The sequence below is a fragment of the Castor canadensis genome, chromosome 8, assembly GCF_047511655.1.
Source record: "Castor canadensis chromosome 8, mCasCan1.hap1v2, whole genome shotgun sequence".
NCBI classification, from domain to species: Eukaryota; Metazoa; Chordata; class Mammalia; order Rodentia; family Castoridae; genus Castor; species Castor canadensis.
The window spans coordinates 121,813,742-121,836,365 of record NC_133393.1 but is presented as its reverse complement, the minus strand read 5'-3'; the positions used below and the strand labels follow the sequence as shown (position 1 = coordinate 121,836,365).

General features: G+C 34.4%; 1 protein-coding gene across 3 annotated transcripts in view; it reads right to left on the bottom strand.

The window, feature by feature from the left end:
* Tmtc2 (transmembrane O-mannosyltransferase targeting cadherins 2) overlaps positions 1 to 22,624 on the bottom strand; it is a 386,771-nt gene that overhangs the window by 53,580 nt on the left and 310,567 nt on the right. For 2 of the 3 annotated variants that reach the window (XM_020186707.2, XM_074084058.1), the window contains exons 10-11: positions 18,503 to 18,617; positions 8,600 to 8,663 (exon numbers count right to left, since the gene is read on the bottom strand). The exons of the other annotated variant lie outside the window; for it this stretch is intronic. In XM_020186707.2, the coding sequence (XP_020042296.2) occupies positions 8,600 to 8,663; positions 18,503 to 18,617 (179 nt within the window). The remainder of the gene's footprint in view (positions 1 to 8,599; positions 8,664 to 18,502; positions 18,618 to 22,624) is intronic. 3 annotated transcript variants of the gene reach the window in all.

Sequence of the window (22,624 nt, the reverse complement as noted above, 5' to 3'; positions counted from 1 at the left end):
CACGCAGAAACTGAAACTCAACATAACCAAAAAATGACAGGCAGTACCAAACCACAGGAAATGAAAAAGCAAGAAAGGAGAGAGTAACATGATTTAGGTACACACAAACAAACCTTCAAACAACTAATACAACTAAATGACAGGAATCACTACATACCTATCAGTACTAACACTTAATGTTAATGGACTTAATTCACCCATCAAAAGGCACCGCTTGACGAAATGGATTAAAAAGGAAGATCGAACAATTTGTTGCTTACAAGAGACCCATCTCATTGAAAGAAATAAGCATAAACTTAGGATGAAAGGCTGGAAGAAGATTTAACAAGCCAGTGGCCCCCCAAAACAGGCAGGAGTAGCAATATTTATCTCTGACAAAGTAGACTTCAAACTTACATTTATCAAACGAGATAAAGAAGGACATTCCATACTAACAAAAGGGGAAATAGACCAAAAGGAAATAATAATCACCAACCTGTATGCACCCAATGTCAATGCACCCAGTTTCATCAAACATACCCTGAAAGACCTAAAAGCATATATTAACTCCAACACAGTGGTCATGGGAGACTTTAAGACCCCATTATCATCAATAGATAGGTCATCCAAACAAAAAATCAATAAAGAAATCTTAGATCTAAAAGATACCATAGATCAAGTGGACCCAGTTGATGTCTACAGAACATTTCATCCAAGTTCTACACAATATACATTCTTCTCAGCAGCCCATGGAATCTTCTCCAAAATAGATCATATCCTAGGGCACAAAGCAAGCCTCAGCAAATATAAGAAAATACACATTATACCGTGCATTCTATCTGATCACAATGCAACAAAAGTAGAACTCCACATCAAAAATAAAGATAAAAAACATGCAACAGCTGGAAACTAAGTAACTCATTACTTAATGAAGAATGGATCATCAATGAAATAAAAGAGGAAACTAAAAAGTTCCTGGAAGTTGATGAAAATGAAAACACAACCTACCGGAACCTATGGGCCACAGCTAAGGCAGACCTGACAGGAAAGTTTATAGACATGAGTGCATATATTAAAAAGACTGAAAGATCCCAAACCAATGACCTAATGATACATCTCAAACTCCTACAAAAACAAGAACAAGCAAATCCCAAAACAAATAGAAGGAGAGAAATAATAAAAAAAAGAGCTGAAATCAATGAAATAAAACCAAAAAAACCATACAAAGAATTAATGAAACAAAAAGTTGGTTCTTTGAAAAAATAAACAAGATGGATGGACCCCTGGCAAACCTGACTAAGATGAGGAGAGAAAAAACCCAAATTAGTAGAATCAGGAATGCAAAAGGGGAGATAACAACAAACACCATGGAAGTTCAGGAAATCATCAGAGACTACTTCGAGAACCTATATTCAAATAAATTTGAAAATCTTAAAGAAATGGAAAGATTTCTAGATGTATATGATCATCCAAAACTGAACCAAGAGGACATTAATCACCTGAATAGACCTATAACACAAAATGATATTGAAGCAGCAATCAAGAGTCTCCCCAAAAAGAAAAGTCCAGATTCTCTGCTGAATTCTATCAGACCTTTAAAGAAGAACTGATACCAACTCTCCTTAAACTGTTTCATGAAATAGAAAGGAAAGGAAAACTGCCTAACACATTTTATGAAGCCAGTGTTACACTTATCCCAAAACCAGGCAAAGACACCTCCAAAAAGGAGAACTATAGGCCAATCTCCTTAATGAACATTGACGCAAAAATCCTCAACAAAATAATGGCAAACTGAATTCAACAACACATCAAAAAGATTATTCACCACGACCAAGTAGGCTTCATCCCAGGAATGCAGGGGTGGTTCAACATACAAAAATCAATGAATGTAATAAACCACATTAACAGAAGCAAAGAGAAAAATTGCTTGATCATCTCCATAGATGCAGAAATAGCCTTTGATAAGATCCAACACCATTTCATGATAAAAGCTCTAAGAAAACTAGGAATAGAAGGAAAGTACCTCAACATTATAAAAGCTATATATGACAAACTTACAGCCAGCATTATACTTAATGGAGAAAAACTGAAATCATTCCCTCTAAAATCATGAACTAGACAAGGATGCCCACTATCTCCACTCAAATTCAACACAGTACTGGAATTCCTAGCCAGAGCAATTAGGCAAGAAGAAGGAATAAAAGGAATACAAATAGGTAAAGAAACTGTCAAAATATCACTATTTGCAGATGACATGATCCTATACCTTAAAGATCCAAAAAACTCTATTCAGAAGCTTCTAGACACCATCAATAGCTATAGCAAGGTAGCAGGATATAAAATCAACATAGAAAAATCATTAGCATTTCTATACACTAATAATGAACAAACTGAAAAAGAATATATGAAAACAATTCCATTTACAATACCCTCCAAAAAAATCAAATACCTAGGTGTAAACCTAACAAAAGATGTGAATGACCTCTACAAGGAAAACTATAAACTGTGAAGAAAGAGATTGAGGAAGACTATAGAAAGTGGAGCGATGTCCCATGCTCATGGAATAGTAGAATCAACAGAGTAAAAATGTCTATACTCCAAAAGTAATCTAAATGTTTAATGCAATTCCCATCAAAATTCCAATGACATTCATTAAAGAGATTGAAAAATCTACCATTAAATTTATATGGAAACACAAGAGGCTATGAATAGCCAAGGCAATACTCAGTCAAAAGAACAATGCTGGAGGTATCACGATACCCGACTTCAAACTACATTATAAAGCAGTAACAATAAAAACAGCATGGTACTGGTACAAAAACAGACATGAAGACCAGTGGAACAGAATAGAGGACCCAGATATGAAGCTACACAACTATAACCAACTTGTCTTTGACAAAGGAGCTGAAAATACACGATGGAGAAAAAGCAACCTCTTCAACAAAGACTGCTGGGACAACTGGTTAGCAATCTGCAAAAAAACTGAAACTAGATCCATGTATATCACCCTATACCAATATTAACTCAAAATGGATCAAAGATCTTAATATTAGACCACAAACTCTCAAGTTGATAAGGAAAGAGTATGAAATACTTTGGAATTAGTAGGTATAGGTAAGAACTTTATCAATGGAACCCCAGCAGCACAGCAACTAAGAGATAGCATAGATAAATGGGACTTCATAAAACTAAAAAGCTTCTGCTCAACAAAAGAAATGGTCTCTAAACTGAAGAGAACACCCACAGAGTGGGAGAAAATACTTGCCAGCTACATATCGAAAAAGGACTGATAACCAGAATATATAGGGAAATTAAAAAACTAAATTCTCTCAAAACTAATGAACCAATAAAGAAATGGGCAAATGAACTAAACAGAACTTTCTCAAAAGAAGAAATTCAAATGGCCAAAAAACACATGAAAAAAATGCTCACCATCTCTAGCAATGAAGGAAATGCAGATTAAAACCACACTAAGATTACACCTCACCCCTGTTAGAATAGCCATCATCAGCAACACTACTAATAACAGGTGTTGGCGAGGATGCAGGGAAAAAGGAACCTCTTACACTATTGGTGGGAATGTAAACTAGTACAACCACTCTGGAAAAAAATTTGGAGGCTACTTAAAAAGCTAAACATTGATCTACCATTTGATCCAGCAATACCACTCCTAGGGATATACCCAAAGAATGTGACACAGGTTACTACAGAGGCACCTTCACACCCATGTTTATTGCAGCACTATTCACAATAGCCAAGTTATGGGAACAGCCAAGATGCCCCACTACTGATGAATTGGTCAAGAAAATGTGGTATCTACACACAATGGAATTTTATGCAGCCATGAAGAAGAATGAAATGTTATCATTCACAGGTAAATGGATGGAGTTGGATAACACCATTCTGAGTGAGGTTAGCCCAGCCCAAAAGACCAAAAATCATATGTTCTCCCTCATATGTGGACATTAGATCAAGGGCAAACACAACAAGGGGATTGGACTCTGATCACCAGTTAAAAACAAGAGCACACAAGGGAGGTATGAGGATAGGTAAAACACCTAAAAAACTAGCTAGCATTTGTTGCCCTCAATGCAGAGAAACTAAAGCAGATATCTTAAAAGCAACTGAGGCCAACAGAAGAAGGGGAACAGGAACTAGAGAAAAGGTTAGATCAAGAAGAATTAACCTAGAAGGTAACAGACATGCACAGGAAATCAATGTGAGTCAACTCCCTGTATAGCTATCCTTATCTCAACAGGCAAAAACCCTTGTTCCTTCCTATTATTGCTTATACTCTCTCTACAACAAAATTAGAGATAAGGGCAAAATAGTTTCTGCTGGGTATTGAGGGGGTGGGGGGGAGAGGGAGGGCGTGGAGTGGGTGGTAAGGGAGGGGGTGGGGGGAGGGGGGAGAAATGACCCAAACATTGTATGCACATATGAATAAAAAACAAAACAAAAAGATAAAAAAAAAAGATTCTAGTCTTGGAAGTTATTTCTCTCCACAATCATCCTCCAGCAACCTTATTTGCCAAAGGATAGTCTGAATTGAAAGTAATGTCTTGGAGAAGGTGTGAATTATCATACATAGCTGCACCTTGTCACAGTAAGTTCATTTCTTGGGTTTTCTTCCCATTTTTCTTATTTTGATTTTTGACATATAATCACTGCTAAAGAGATCAAATATATAGCATGGCCTTTGCTTTTATAAAAAATGCTGTAAGGAAATTAATATGAGTCAACTCCCTGTATAGCCATCCTTATCTCAACCAGCAAAAACCCTTGTTCCTTCCTATTATGGCTTATACTCTCTCTACAACAAAATTACAAATAAGGGCAAAATAGTTTCTGGTGGGTATTGAGGGGGTAGGGGGGAGAGGGAGGGGGTGGGGGCAGGGGGAAAAATGACCCAAGCCTTGTATGCACATATGAATAATAAAAAAATGCTGTAAAATAATTTATATTTTAAATCTATAGCATTGCCTTTAAAATAACTTATATTTTAAGTGCCTGGGAAAGGTAAAACTCACAGATGCAGTTTTCTATTAAATAATCCTAGAGATGCATTTCATCTTTAATTCACATATAATCAATGTACTGGCAGAACATTTATAAAATATTATACAAATTAGAGACACAAAGTATGAATAAAACATACAGCATATAAATCAGAAAGGTTAGTTAAAATGAGAATTAATATACCAGTGGTTTCAGAAATTCACTGAGACATAAAAAGACTTAGCAGATGTGGTTCTCCAAAGGCTGTGTCTCCCAACTATTCTACTTCCCTGAACACAACACACATTTTTCACTGCATCACATAAATGGACATCCTAAATTACTACTTTCATTATTCTGTGCTACTAAAAAAATTCTGGACTAGAAACTCCTGATCTGCAGTATGGTATTCAGTGTCTTCTATTTTTATGTTACTTCCCAGTCCTAGCCTCCCCTACTGTTTCCCACCCTTATTTATACCTATACCTCCACCTGCCAAACTCTCCCTTCTCCTCCTCTTGCTACAATCTTCACCTATAAATATTCTATCATTTCAAGCTTCTCTAAGCTTGCCAACTCTGACTCAATGCCTTTTCAAATCAATTCAGCTGAAAGTAATTTCTCCTGTACACTTTGCTAGCACCCAGCTATGTCTCTCACAAAGCACTTATTAGGTAGTGTTGTTTACTGCCCTGATGGGTGAGGATTTGGATTTACATGTTCTCTCCCTCCTCCTTCTCAACATTAAATTACACATTTTTCAAGGTCAGAGTTAGTTTTTCATGACTTTGAAAATTTACTGCACTTAGAATTGATGCTTATATAAGGTTGGAACTTGATTAAAAATAAGTTTAATGAGTTCAAACTAAAAACAATGATATTCAGAAGAATATAAAATTTGATTATTGGTTATTAAGTGCTTCAGATGCCAAAGTTGATAAAAAGTCAAGTAAAAGCAGGTGACTTTGTAAGATGCAAATTTTCCATTCTCCACACATTAAAAAAAATTAAAAATCCATAAATAATTTGGCTTAATTCCCACAGGAAGAACAAAGCAGTTTCATTTAAGTGTTCCTTTCAGTCCTCAAGAGTCAGCAGTTTTTGATGTGCATAAGTGTGAGGAGAAGATGGAGAAGAACTGTTGTCTTTATGAAGCAACATCTACAGAAATATCAATTTATTTATAAAAATCAAAAGTAAAACTAGCAATCTTAAGACACAATTTTGGTAAAGTGTTTTCCCATTACAGAAATATGTTTTAAGCTATTGGGTCCAATTTTAAAGGAACTACTTTCTAAAGTCAACTAAATAAGATTTAAAAATTAGAGCATGCTGGTTTTATGAATATACTTAGACTATGTACTGAAAATCAAAACACAATTCTCTATGTACTTCAGTAAATGAAAACAAATTAAACATCACCGAGGAAGAAGCAATACAAGAATCTAAAACTTAACACTGTGCCTAATAATTTAGACTTCTTTCATTATTTTAGCATTTGATCACTGGAATCAAATAAAATAATTTAAGAAGTCAATTAATTTCCAAATAATTAAATTAATTTCAAAGTAGCATAACAGGCTTTTGTAGAAAAGAACAAATAAATTCATTAGGGAACATTCTGAAGAAATGGAATCAGTATTTTATTAAGAAAGGACTATATTCCAAAGATGATCAGCAATCTTTTCGCTATGGATGGTAATGAGTACCCAAAGGTTGCAGTCACATATTTTACTTTGTAATGGTCATGATCCGAGAAAAGTACTACTAAGATTCTTAGAGTCCTCCATGTATAGCTACTGATCATTGCAGTTGCAAGAGCATTCAAGTAGACAGAACAAAATATTTTATGAAAAATAAAAGATTGGATTATCATGTAGATGAGCAAAGTAAAAAAGACAATGGAACTATTTCTATAGGAAGTGGGAATTGAGGTCTATTTGCTATGCTCTCAGATAAGCAGGTAACTCAAATGTGTTCAGTTGAAGCATAGAGATAACAAAAAAATGTTTTTGTGAGCAAAGGGAAAAAGCAGCAAGATAAATGTTAGGTGGATGCTTTAATTTAGATAATACGCATAATTCTTAATAAATCATAGGGTTATGGCTTAAGTACATCTCTTTGATTCAGGATAAAAATTTATATTATGGGCATGGTTTATAAATTGATCACTCTTGTCTTAGTGACACCTTACTTATCTGGACTATGAACTGAAAATCAAACATAATTAATGAAACATTTGCACAAAACCTCACATCTTGTTGATCCATCAATTACAAAATTATACTTATTGGTAAAAATGGGCTTTATATTCTAGCCAAGTTCATAAGATGCTTATTGTTGCCAGATAAGGAAAGTACAACTTGAATAATACATTTTCAAAAGCAGTGTATGTTATATTTAAGAAGAGACATTTTTGGGTCCCAGTAAAAAAAATGGCTTTGGGTTGGAGATTAAACATTAATTTTATGATTTGGTTAGTCATTTGAAATAGACCTCATAATTCAGGTGGAATCCTGTGATGGTTGAGTGTCCTTTTCATGTTTAGTGTAGGACACACAGCTCAGGTAGCTCTTTCACACAATGCCATTTTATTATATGAAGATCACCAGTTCACCACTCACCAGAAACTAAAGTGATGTTAAAGTAACTGATGCTCACTGAACAAAAGTTGAACTTAAGTATGTTTAGAACATTGTATTAATCAAAGTAGAGGGATTGAAACAAAAGAAAGAAAAACTAAAATCCTTGATAACTGCTTTCAGTGAAATTATGACAAGTTTAAGAATTCAAGTTTAACATTTCTCTTAAACTACTGCACAAAGGTGCCCGACATGGCCGCTTAGAAAGCTGTATCTTCATGGTAAAGAAATGAGACTGATCCTGTTTTTTGAAATCTCCTTACGTGTGCACTTCCACTACTGTTTCAAAATTACCTTTCTCAATATGTGGTCTAAATCTGGAGAGCAAGGTAGGAGGCTTTAGTGTCCGAGAGTGATGCTGATTGTGTATGAGAACAAAATATGGATAAATAAAATACGAGAATAAAAATAACACAGTGATGTACTGTGAATAAAATGCATATAAGACTGCTATGAAACCAATTCTTATTTTCTCACAAATAGTTATTCTATTTCAATAGAAATGATCTAATTTATACCCATCTTACTTTACAGAAGTGTGAGCACCCAGGGAACTTCTAATGAAAACATTACTGGCAAAGTTGAAAAGCTCAGTTACTAGAAATGGGGGTTGAAGAGTAGAAAAGAAATATACAGATCAAGGCTTAATTGTAGGTGAACATCAAACAATAAAAGGTGTTCAATACCAAGCTCTGACCTCCAAAAAAGCTTCAAGGAATGAGTTTTAAAGTACATCCAAATGCAAAGTATTTAGTAACGCTAAAACTTGTATTCAGACAGTAAAAATTTATGTTGTATACACAGGCCAGAAAGTCTGGGGAAAAAAGAACCTCGAGATTGGTTGATTATATGGTTGAATTAGCTGTATTCAAAATCAGATCAAGGAGAAAAACAAACCAAACACAGTGTCATGACTCAACTGTGTCTTAAACTCTTCCCTGTATCCTCTGAATAACACTTCTTGTTCAGAAAGTACTTACAGTAGGCCTCAGCCTGGCTGCCAGATCATAGTACTTCTCAGCTGCTTCATTGAGGCTAGCTTGCCTGTCAAAGAACAAACAAACAAACGTATCACTTATTTAAAATTTGCAGGTAGGCGAACAGAATCGGTGTACAGCAAAACAGTATTAGCTTTAACACAATTATAACCACACCAATTAAGCAATACGTTGCTCATACAGAAAACTGAGTGCTTGCAATGAATTTGTTACTATGTATAACACATCACAAAAGCATCCCAGCATAACCTTTTTCAATAGGTATTAGTATTTTAAATTTACATACTAACAATTAGAAAAGTCATTCTCTTTTTCCAAGCTAACCTAGGTAATCTCGATTTTCTACTTTCAACATTATTTTTAAAAATTATTTGCCAAAACTAGTATCTAGTGGTGTTTTCTCTTAAAACAGTGAACATTTGCAGGATTTAAAATTCTTTGTCATCTAGAAAGTCACCCACTCTCTTTCTGACGATTCAGGGGAACGTTCCATCGTCTGTAGTCAACAATAAAAAAAAGGACAGATTATCCCTCTCTATGCTCTGTGGCCATCAGGGTGGGAACATGACCTAATCTCAGATAACTGGATATTCTCACTTGGAATTTTAATTTCTGAGTGACAGAAAGATAAAAGGATACAAAGAATTCACTAACAAAGGCAGCAGCAATGGGGCTATGTGCAGGCTGACTCTTTCTATGAATAACTGCTATAGTTTATGCTGCTTTTTGACCCCTGGGCTACCTTGTTCAAGCTCTCCAGTTGAAAGCAAATTCTTTAGTTCCTACAGTTTTTAAACAGCAACCGCTAGTTTTCTTGCTTAGAGCCAAACCCCATGAGCGGCAGAGTTGACTTATACAAATAAGATGCAGACTAAATTTTGCAGATAAATTTGTTTGCTGCCCATTATAGCAATTTACCAGAGGTTCAGCCAACTTGTTAGCAGAAGAAACAAAATATCAGAGCACTGAGGAAACTCAGCCAGCTGCCTGTCAAAATACCACGTTTTTTTGATCATTCTACTTCAGAAGACATTCACAGATGGCAGATAATAAGATATAAGAAGCTGTTACAAGTTAAGCTGGAGTCTAGTAACTATATTTGAGGGGTACAGAAGAAATGCTATAGAAAAATGCCAAATTCAATTTCAGATAATATCTAGAGCATAAATATGGTGTGGTAACAGTGGCAAATGGCTACAGGCCTGCCTTTAAAATGGAGTGGTGTTCTCTTAAAGCTGTGATGTTAACAAGCTTTTGGACAAGAAAATGACAGACAGGTCAGGAATAAAGAGAACACAAAAATTATCTTTCTCAATGAGAAAACCACATTTACGTTTAATGGAGAAGACCAACTAGTCATACTTAAAAAATTGAACTTGCATATTGGTCAAGCGAAATAAAAACCATAAAGAAATAACCTATGCAACCATATAAATTATAGGAATAACTAAAGATAAGATCTCTCTGGAGAATAGGACTTTTTAAAAATTTTTTAAAGGAAAATAGGAACACTGCTATTTTTAATGAAGGTTATAAAGAGAGTAAAAAGACTCTACTGGACGCATGACATGTTACAATGTGTTGGTTGCAATTTATATTCTCATAAATTTTAAAGTTCAATTTCAATATGTCAAGAAAAGTACTTTAGTCTGGTATGAAACAGTAAAAATTCCCTCACTAGGGTACTTAATGAAGGTTCCCTCCACCAAATTATAGAATTGCTTTGGTTCAGATTCATTTGGAAATTTGAACCAGAATTCATTAGGTCATGCCCTGGAAGGGTTTTCTCCAGAGGAAAATGAAAGGCATGGAGGTAGGAAATTAGAGTAACTTAATATTACAAAGAAGTAAGTTACTTTGAAGCAAGATCAACCAATAGATATTCAGCATGGAAAGCATAGCTATTATTAATATTCATCTTTGTGGCCATTCAATTCATAAGGTAGATAAGGATCTAAAGAGAAACTGGGAAATCCATTAGATGAAATACCTTAAAAATAACAATCAACTCAACTCTCTTAAAAGGTTTCTCTCCCCAAAATGATTATTGGTTTTGAAGTCATCATATTCTTTCACAGTTTAATGCCCAAAGGAAATACTTAGTTTAATTTCTAAAGTTAAAAGTAGAACTGATGATATTCTAAGGAAATGAGAAAAACCCAGCAGGATTTATTATATGTCATATAACTATGAAAATTAATTTTCACTGTAGGGCTCTACGTCCATAATTAAATAGTCTTTATTCACTAAACTTTTATGATAGCACATGGAAAACCGTAGGGAAAAGAATATGACAGTTCTGCACAGAATGTTCATAATATTTTATTCTCTAGACAGGAAAGAAAATGCGTAAGGAACTGTCCAATGTCCATTTTGTGGTTCATGGTATATTTTATACTCTGTAAGAAAAATCCTGGGAGTGCTTAACAAATCTTAATTGCATAGATGACTGAATCATTAATCAATATTTGAACAGTGTGGAAATTAGTAATACTCTCCCAGTTGCTTGGAGGATTTTATTAAATATTGTGAAATACATCCAACATGAGATCAGGACTCACTGTATGACTCAGGTTTCCAGACTACTAGGTATGCTTATGTAAAACCAGCTGATAATACAGACTTTTCCTGCATACTCACTCTTTCATTCTTTACTACTTCCTTTCTGGTACAAAATTTTTTAATAAACCATCTACCTTGTAACTTATTATCTCATCTATTATTTAGAACAATACTATGAATCAATTGCTATTAACCACATTTTTAAAATGAAAAAGCAAAAACAGTGCCTGATACTTTCTTACTTCTTGTAGTCTCTCATTTTCAGATCATCAAAATTAGATTTGGAGGACATGTAAATCTCCCATATGCCCAGTGGAAGACTCAGAAAGTTGGGTAATGGGGAAATGGTTGACTCTGTCAGGTGATTGCTCAGGCCAGATGTAGATAATCTTGTGTTTTGGCCATAGTACACAGTACAAAATAATGAATGACATATGGAGAAAGAAAAATCATTCATATCAGGAAGCTACACTGGGACCAAACTGGCAACTTCCCCATCCTACAAGTTAACATAAATTATGCCACATGTCTAGAGAATAAAGATTTATCACTGTGTCAACAACAGAATAGGAGATTCCAACAGAAGCTCCATTCTCATGATCAACTCCTACTCATCATATATGCTACCCCCTCCCCGTCTTCATGCTATCTTTGCTTCTCTGTGCCCAAAATGGCAAGAGAGTAGAAGGAAGCCAAGAAAGTATTTGTGAAATGTACTATGAAGTAAATCTTGAATCCCTATAAATAACTGGACTGGACTGATCATGTTTAAGTCTTTTTTGTTGTTTTGTTTGTTTGTTTGTTTATTTGCCATCCCTGAAAATTTAGTTTTGCAAATCAAAAACAAAAATACAACAACAAAAGTCACAAACTTCCTCACCTGCATAATGAATTCTATTTTGCACTATAAAACTTATATCTGATATCATATATATATATATATATATATACAATATCTATAATTTCTCTTTGTGTTGTTACTTTGTAATAGAAAAATATATTGTGGAACACATGTTTAAACAACTCATTAGTTCTATAAAACAGATGTGTAAAAGAAATTTGGGAATAAATTGTAATGAAACAAGTTAATATAACCTAGGGAATGTTTGAAAAGAAAGTGATTAAAAGGATCATTCACAGTTACCTATATTTTTATGTATTCTTAGAAAACTGTAAAATTAAAGATTGCTAAATTTAAAATTACTTCCTTGAAAATATTTTTTAAAACCTCTAGTAGCATAAAGAATTGGCTCCCTTTCACTATCATTAATAGTCATGAATTATTTATTTTGAATTAAAATTGATCCATAAAAGATATATTTTTAAGGGTAAGTTATGAGTTTTTTTTTTAAGTAGTTGTTTATTCATGTAACAAAAATACAGAGACAGTGACTAGGTTTTCCTGGATTCTTGCCAATCAATAAACTGATACTTACCTTTAAGTTGCCCAAAGCAGCACTAAAATTTAATACTAGTTGATAAGTTGTATAGTAGAAATAGAAAGAGAGCTGAATAATCATAAAAAATGTATGGGAAAATCTTAAAATACTAAAATCAGAATCACATTTATGTAAAATCAATGGAACAGAAAGGTTCCGTACAATGATACTCCTGCAATAAATTGTTTACAACACTAAAGACTTCTTAGATGGAAATTGCTGTCAAAATATCAAAAATGACTTGAAGATCTATAGTTATCTGTCGCAACTGTGAAGGTAAAGGATAGAGGGGAGAAGAGGAAATGCTGCAGTAAAAGATGAAAGAAAAGACTATGCTGATGTGATTTTGGAAAAGGTTCCTCAGAATCAAAAGTTTCCTTGTGCCCCAGGAGAGTTAGATCCTTAAATCTGTCAGAGTTCAGCCCTTATCTAGGAAGGTCATATAACGTGTACTGAAAAAAATTAAAGGGAGGAAATGTGTTGGCAATGTTAACGTTTACCTTCATATATAGTAAACTATCACTGAGGTTCAAAGTGTCATTTTAGAGAGGGAAGAGGAGTTGAAGAATGAAAAGAGAAGAGGCAGTATAAAAACTTCCTCATAGTGGAAGCATCATAAGCATCACCTGGGACTTGTTAGAAGTATAAAACCTCAGGTACTACCCACACCTACTGAATCAAAATGTGGAATTTAACCAAGATCACAGAGGTGATTTGCTTCCTCAGTAACACTGAAGAGGCACTGGGTTGGAAGACATCCACTTTCAACCTCATTCGTCACTTACTTTGCTTAAAAGACCTTACAATACAGTACAATGTGGTTAAAATAAGAGTCTCCTGAACAAAAGTTGGCAATAAAATATAATTTATAATTGGAAAAATCCAGTGAATTTCCAGTGGTTTCTGGATAATTCAAAATGTCAAACAGAAAGTATATGACCTATCCTTGGAGACTCAGTAGCTCCTTTTTATCCTGGGGGAATGGGTTACAAGACCCTTCCCTCTGCAGATACCTAAATCTGTAGATACTCAACTTCGTTATATGCATAATATCAACACACATCCTCCCTATAGGTTAAATCATCCCTAGATTACTTACAATACCTAATTCATCACAAATGCTACCCATAGGTGTTACGCTATATTGTGTAGGGAATAATGACCAAAAAATCTGTACACATTCAGCACAGACAAATTTTTCTCAAGTATTTTCAATTTGTGGTCTTCTTGTACATATGGATGTAGAACCTAGGGATGTTTAGGGCCTACTGTGAATATATCTCCATGATACACACATACACTCACACACACCGAAACACACAAATGTGCTTTGAGAAAAGAATTTGATTCTGTTTCTTTCTCAGTTAAGAATTTAAAATTTATGTTACTTCTTATAGAATTTACAAAGAAGGATTTCTAAATTCAATATAAAACTGTGTAACATTGTATTACTTGAGTAGGGAAATTAAAAGACAATGTTTCTTTCTCATTTATTTACTCTGCCCTCTAGAAATTAGGGAAGCAACCAGAACCAATCCATGTGGTGCAGTTTTGCTTTTCTCACTATCTTGGAGTCAGTGATAGCGTCTACCCTTATGCCTGGAAAAGAAAAAAAAATACATACTTCTCTCAGCTGTGTGACCCATGTTAAATATTGTACCATTAAAAATTAAATATTCTGTAGAGAATACAAACTTGGAGTTGTCTCTCTAATGACTATAAATCTATGAATCTACTTTCTAAAATTTATCACAAAAGAATTAATTTAATGATACTACAGAGGTCTTACTATTTATGATTTGCACATTTAATAGCCTGTCACTCTTTATAAATCCTTTCTCCTTGTATGAACTCAAGAATCATAGCTTTTGGGTAGTCACTCTATTATCAAGACAGAGGGAGCCTATGTAACACAGAGACAACAAATATCATCCTTGGCCAGAACACACTACATTTAGATCCCAGCTTTACCAAGGCTGACAAGTATTGTCTCTGAGCCTCAGTATCCTTACCTATAAAATAGAAATATTAAGTCTACTTCACAGATGTGCAATTAGAGTGAAGAAAATAACGTAATACATAAGTGCAAAATATAGTGCTGGATAGACAGAAGATACCTGAATAAATGCTACTTTTATCTCTTACTCAGTATATGGATTAAAAACAGCAACAACAGAAATTCTTCGCCCAGAGCCTACGAATCAGGTAAAAAAAATTTTTTATGACTTTTGACTTCCTCTCAGGTATCACATATATTTGTGCTCTATCTCTCCAATATCCAGTTTTGGGGAGAGAAAAACTGAATAAATCCATTCCCATGAAATACTTCTAACAGAATAGTTGATTCAATTGTTTCCTTCACAACTGTGTAGACATAACTCCACTGAGTTGTAGCATTTTAAACTTCATTGCTAGTACCCTTTGATGATAACCAATCTGCTTTTTAAAAAATGGCCTCATCAGGAAGTACCTAATACGTTTTAAGTTTTATTTGAAGCACTCAAAGTGCCACCATGTACTGTCTATGTTCTCACACATCTGTGATCACTCTTCCTGAAAATTCAGTTGGTAATTTAGCCACAAAGTGGACTCTATTTTTCCAAGGAAAGCAGAAGCCAAAAATCCTTTCATCTTTTATCTTCCAGCACATGACTCAGGTTCCACCAGTCAGATGCTATCTCAAGGAAATGGAATAAAGAAGTAGCATACTGGAGGCAGCTGCACCCAGAGGAATCATTCTCTAATGGAGGTGGGACTGCTTGGCTCCTTGCAGGGATGGCACAGCTCCTGCACTGTAAACACTATTGAGCTCTGGGGAAGCTCTCAAGCCCCTGCAGATTACTCTTTAAGAAATCCTGTCTCTGTTTAAAGTGAATTTGTTAGTTTGAAGAAAGAAGACGTGAAGACAATTTAGGAGTGGATCTATTTTCATCAATTTTGCTTTTTAAATGATACTTGAAGACTGTCACCATATTTTAGAATTTTTTCTTACTTAATGATAACTGCTCATCTATTTCATGCTCTGTTTCAGAAATTTCTTTTAAGGCCAGTGGCAGCATGCCTGAGTTCAAAATTTGCTCCCCCCAAAAAAGAAAGAAATTTATTTTTGAATCTCTGTATACCATAATTACAATTACATGTATGCTAAGTATGCATCTCATTGCATATACACATTTATACATGTACAAATACAACTACATATATCACATAATATAGTCAGGATATAAAACCATATATACATGCTAAAATTACACAAACACGTAGGTATCTTCTAGTCTTTATTCAGATAGAATGACTAAGTAATTCTTTCCAAATTAATATATTCCTTTGACCATTTCATTAACCAAGGAAAGGGAAATTAAATCAGTAGGAAGGAACTATATCTTAAAGTGTAATATTTTGCTCCATTGGTGATTTGGAATATTACATAAATAATTCATCCAGCTAACAAAGTCACAAACATGGAGATATTTACTCTTTTCTTCACACCTAACTGGTCACCAAACTTTGCCAATTTTTTCTACTAAAAAATCTCTCAAAATAACAAAGCACTTTGAATTAATATCAAAATCAGTTTAGGACTCTGTCATTCCCAGGAAAAACTTTATGTGCAACATTATATAAACAAAATCTTGACAGCTAACCATTTTTTAAAGGTGCATTCAAGGGAAGACTGGAAAACCTTTCTTATTCCTTTCAGCAAAGAGAGCGCTGAATACTATTGACTAGTAAGGTCACAGTAAGCCCTCAAGAAATACTTGAACTTGATGGAACTGAAAAACAGAAAAGCTACACAAAATCATTCATGGAGACTTCCACCAAGTTGAATAGGATATGGTCAGGCTGCTATGGTCACATTTGTCGCCAATGCAAGAGGGTGCTGAGTGACTGCAACTTAATGAGGAAAGCAGACTATAGAAAGCTAAAGAGAAGGTTCTGAAAAATGAATCATAAAGATTTCCACATTGCAATCTGTAACAAAAACTATCCAGTGATTTCTAACACTATGGTAACTAAGAAAAATTCTTACAGGTGATATATTTAACAAGGACACCTTTTTTGTAATGTGCTTATAATGGGTTTCTGCTGATAGACCTTGAATTCCAGATATTGATTTAATATGCAGCAAAAGGATGTGTTGATGAAGCTATTTATTATGAGTAAGATGAATTAGCCTATGGAAATGTGCTTTCCTATCCTTACAAATGGCTTATTGTGTCGAAAAGCAGTGTTTTATTCATGAAGAACAAAAAATCCTCTTCACAGCAGCACATAACCTTGTCATGAAAATTAAGGTGTCTTTTAAAAATTATCCTGGTATTGAAGGTTCCTATAAATTGCTATAGGTTATTTATATAAATATACCAATTGTCTCCTGATTTCTACTTGTAGATGTCAGCTTTATAAAACAAGTAGTTTAGGACTGATGAACATTACTGCAGAGTGAGGGCAGTTAGCTGAAACCTCTTGGTATGCTTGCCCTCAGATTCAGGCTTTGGATTTCTTAGTTAAAACTAACAAAAATCCAGATAGAAGGCCACTAAGATACAGTTACAAAAAAAATCCCAAATGATAAACCAAAATTAATCTACCAAATTTGCTTTAAATATTGGTTCCTGGGCAGGCACATGTGGGTTAAAAAAGGACAACATGAAAGATACTTGTGATGATGGGACTCTACAGTACTCTCACTCTCGTGATGAACACACAAACCCACGTATGCAGTAAAATTACAGAGAACTAAACACACAGACATGCAGAGGGACAGAAGTGAAATGGGGGAAACCCAATATGGCCATGAACTGGATCAATGACAATATACTGAGAATGACAAAGTGCTGTTGTTTTGGGAGATATTACAATTGGGGAAAATGGATAACTGATGTAGGAGAGTTCCTTGTACTCTTTCTTTCATGATTTTCTTTTGTTTCTGTAAAATATATTTCTTTATCCTAAATCACCACTCATGGGTACACTGGCTTTTGTTTTTTATATCCACAGCACAAATAAACATTTTTATTCATTTATCTTATGTTACTGTTGCAGGTAGCTTTTGTAATAACCCTTCTGAAAATAGAAGCATTAAGGGTCTAAAAAGTATATTGTTCAAGAAACATCACTAGTGCTGACTAAAGGGCCATTTTGAGTATTTTATAGGTCTTAAATATATTTGTATTTGATAATTTCCCCTAATATCAAACATATTAAGATTTATCCACATGTCACACTCAATAATAATGAATATGGAGACACAGTTGACTAATTGAAGCAATGTTTTGTTTTGGAAACATTTAATTAGACAATTATTAAATCCAGTTTTTGGAGGGAAGGGAAAGGGCACCACTGGTATCTCAGTAATGGTCAGAGTCCTGAGAGCTCATCTGCTCTGTAAATTGGGTACATAGACTATAATCAATAAAAATAGTTATGACTAATGTTTACATGGTTATGCAGCATGATTCATACTAAGAATGTGGGCTGGGTGTGGTACTTCACACATTTAATCCCAGCTTGTGAAGCGGAGATTGGGAGGATCACGGTAAGAGACGAGCCTGGGCAAACAGTTACAGAGGGCCCATCTCAATCAATAAGCATGCACCTGTGTTTCTAGGTTTCTAGCTGTGGTTAGCATAGATGGAGAATCTTTTTTTTTTTTTGCTGGTTGGGGCAAAAATACAATACCCTATCTGAAAAATCACTAAAGCAAAAACAGGCTGGAGGTGTGGCTAACGTGGTAAAGCACCTACCTGGCAAGTGTGAGGCGCTGAGTTTGAACCCCCAAAAGAATGTGGGATAAGGAGGTATGATAGGAAAACTGTATAGTATAATTAACTGCTTTCTCCAAGTCACAATGGTGGTCTAAGGCACAGTAGCAAACACTAACCTGAGCATGTGTGCTGCATTGAAGACAACATCGAACTCTTTGTTGTCTAGCTCAGCTGCCTTTTTTGCCATCTCAGCTGCTTCTACGAGGCGAGCTTCTTCCAGAAGAAACTGACCTGCAAAGCATGAAAGCAAGAGAGCTTCAACTCAGAAAATAAGTGTGCATACCTATGGAGCTACATTTAAAAAAAAAGGTACAGTGGTAAAGATGACTTGAAGGCAAGATCTGATAATGTGCTCATTATTTAGTAATATTTTGTGCATTTTTCCCTTAATTGCAGGACATTACAAGGACTCTATTTGGCACATGTGCATTTTTTTTTCTTAAAATGGAATGTTTTATAGATATTTGGGCAAAAAATATGAGCACATTAAAGATATATTATAAATATGGATTGAGTATGTTAGTACTTTAAAATAGTATCTGTCTCTGAAACAAACAGTATACCTATAGAAATATATTAATTTTTTACACTTAAGTAATGTGGAAATTAGTGAAAGAGCATATAAAGGTAGACTTATCAATAACTCACTTTCAATTAGATTTATTAAAAAGTGGAATAAATATTAACAGATTCAGATTTTTGATAATACTTTCAGGTCAGAATTGCAAGGTTATTATTACTGCAGGCAGAGTCACATGACTTTTCAATTGTAGATCAAGAATTCTTATGCAATGCAAGCCAAGAAAAACAATGTAAGATACAAATAAGATAGACCCTAGGTCAAATTTTAAGGCTACGAATATGTAAGCAGCAGCAACAGGTTACTTTTGTAATAGCTAGGGATTTATTAACAGCAAAAGTAATGATGTTAAGCTTTATTTGATTGGAATATTCAAATCAAAACCAAATCAAAGGAAGACAGAGCTATGCTGAAGCCATCCAGGCACCAAACAGGCTTTTGGAATTGTGGTGTATTTTACATCTTTGCGTGTCTAGGGTTTCCAGTTTGCTTAAACTTCCAGGGTTTAACACTAAAAAATAGTTATAAAAATGATGTGCAAGTTGTGAGCTGCACATAGAAACTAATAATGGTAAATGCTCTGAAGTGGCTGTTAGAAGAGCCCATTATTTACTGCTTAATAACTATTACAAACTGTCTTTTATCCTAAAATACCTGGTTTTAAAATAAAAGGGGATGTGTATTACAGATTTGTAATAAGTGATGGTTGCTGGGTGACTGAAGTAGATTATTTAAAAAATGGTGAGTAAACATAAACCTAACTGCTGGGTATTGTGGTCATGCCTATAATCCCAGCATCCTGGAAGCTGACACAGAAGAATCACAAATTTTAGGATAGCCTGGGCTACATAATGAAACCCTGTCTTAAAAAACAAAAACCTAGGAATAAAGAGCCTATTTTCATTATTTCGTGAGTGGATGTAATGAAGGAATCAGGTGTTTCGTGTATGATTAAGAGTGGAATATAGATTATTTTGGAGTTATTAAATCCATCTTGTCTTCCACATATGGGACAAATCAAGTTTAACGAAAACCTTTTTCATAGCTTAGCTTGTTTTCTGGTGCTGTTGACCTGCAAGAGAATATACTTTTGCATATACAGCTGAAGATTTTTACAATTTATGTATACAAGAACTTGCAGACATTAAAAACATTCTATGGATAAAAAAATAAAGAGTCTATTTTCAAAGCTAAGTGACAAAGACTGAGACTTGAAGAATCCTTAGTTATATCCGCAAAAGGTTTTTCATCACTTTCTCACCATCTGTCTAACTTATCTCTCCAAACTAATGTCATTCTTGGATCAGAAAATCCTTCAGGAAATAGTTACAAATTTTTATAAATAGGAAAACATATTCCTTAAAAAATTTCTATTTATGCTAACTCTAGAAATTATAGATGAGACAAATTTAAAGTGCGTAATTAAAAAAAAAACCTAAGCCAAGAATTAGATAATCTATGGCATAATAAGAAATTAATGTCTCTTCATATGTATCTTAATAAAGACCACCCGGCTAAACTCATCCTTTACTTAATCATGGTTATTAGACATTATTGTTAAAATTAAACCATAATATTAATTGCTACCTGTCTTCAAAACATAATACTTAACTAAGTGAGTGAATTAATAAATATATGAATTATTTAGGTGATATTTAAACAAAGGACAATGTAGGAAATTATTAATTGTTCTTTTTCTTTCCAGGCAGCTATTAACTCTGAAATATGGCACATATTAATATTTAGGAAAATGCAATAATTAATTGAATAATGAAGGTTACATTTAAAAAATTCATTACTTCAGGCTGGAGAGAGAAAAGCAGCTATACTAACTCTATTAAAAAATAAAGAAATAATAAGCGACATGAAACAGTGTCCACACAGAAACAGAAGCAAACGGACAGATCATGCTCATGATGAGGATGATGCTCATTAGCATAAGAACCCAGTTTATAAACCAGGTCCAGAGCAAAGCCTTTGAGGTCAGCTAACAGCAAACACATCCTTAATATTCAGTAACACAAAAAGAAGTAACATTAATTCTCGTGCAAAGTCAAATGTGCAATTTTTATTGTAATTTAATAATACTCTTTATGCTTCAAATGAGCTTTGCCAGGCAATATGTACATTTTTTTCTCTTTTTTCTTGCAGTGCTAGGGATAGAACCCGGCATTGTGTGCACATTATTCAGGCTTTACCACTGAGCTGTAACACTAGCCCATGGTGTTGTGAGGCAAGGTCTTGCTTTGTAGCTCATGGTGGACTTGAACTCTCCGTTCCCCTGCACCCACCTCCTGAGTGCTATATTTACAAGTGCTTCTAAAGTCCAAAAACTACTTACAATGCCTGATTTTTAGTAGTATAAATGGTTAAGTTAAAATATCATCAGAGTATTTTGTACCAAATTCCTTCATCTTAATATTCAAAAAATAGTATCACAACACACTGGGTAAGTATGTGTGTAATTCTTTTCTCAATAGGTTGTATTATCTCAATAGTCCAGTATTAGTGTTCTGCTATGATAAAAGATATAATATGAAATGTGAAACCTTTGGGTTTTTTAAACTAAATTTGAATATCTGAACCAAAACAGAAAGTAAATAATTAGTAAGCTATGTGCTACAAAGGCTGCAGCTTTGAAACACAGTACAGAATTGATGGAAATATTAACAGAGTAGTGAACATTTTAAATACACAGTATCAACACAGATGGGAAAATATATTCTAGGTTTCTCTCAAATAATGACCCAAAGAAGCTCATATGATATGCTGTTGGTGAATAATAAAATTTTCTCATAACTCTTCTTGAATCTTTACCTCAAATTATTCCTCTCCTCCCAGCTTTATCTATTATAAACCAACCTGGTCCAACTACTTATGCTTCCCACAGTGTAATCTACTGTTTCACATCTTTATTTGTGTGGAACATTCAGCCTCTAAGGTTTCTTGGCCTCTAAGGCAATCTCACCCCAATCTCCAGCTCCGTCTTGCTTACCTATTGCAAATAGATTTCTTACATTTTTATGCCTTGAAGATACTTTCATTGAACCCTTCTTTGACAATTTCCCAGTAATGTTAGAATTGCTGATGATTTAGGCTTATTGTAGAACCATTATGATCACAACTAGAGAACTTAAGAGTAACAGGGAATGATTTTAATTATGTCAGAGTGGAAGGTCTAAACCAGAATTGTCACAATATGGCCAACCCACATGGAGCACATGTAGGAGGATGCAGATTATCACAAGTGGGAAGTGAACCATTTGCACAGGAGGCAATGAATCACTGCTAGCAGAAGTGGTCAATATTAGCAAGATAGACATAGGTGCTCTTCACTGGAGAATTACAGTTCAGCCCACCAAAACCGAGACAGATCCTGAGGTCTGAGAGTAGAAACTGCTATAGAGAGTGAGTGCTCTAAAATGGGGCCAGGATCTAAAGGCCAGAGAGAAAACAAGAAAGGTAGCATTTCAGTGAACCCATCCACAGTGGTAGATACTACAAGCCTAAAAAGATTACCTTGTTCATTGCTCTGTAGCATTAGTGTACATTAGAATCACCTGGAAGACTAGCCAAAGCAGAAAGCAAAACCTGCTCTGCATAGTTTCAGATGCAGTGAATCTGTGACAGAGCTTGAAATTTGCATTTTAACAAATTT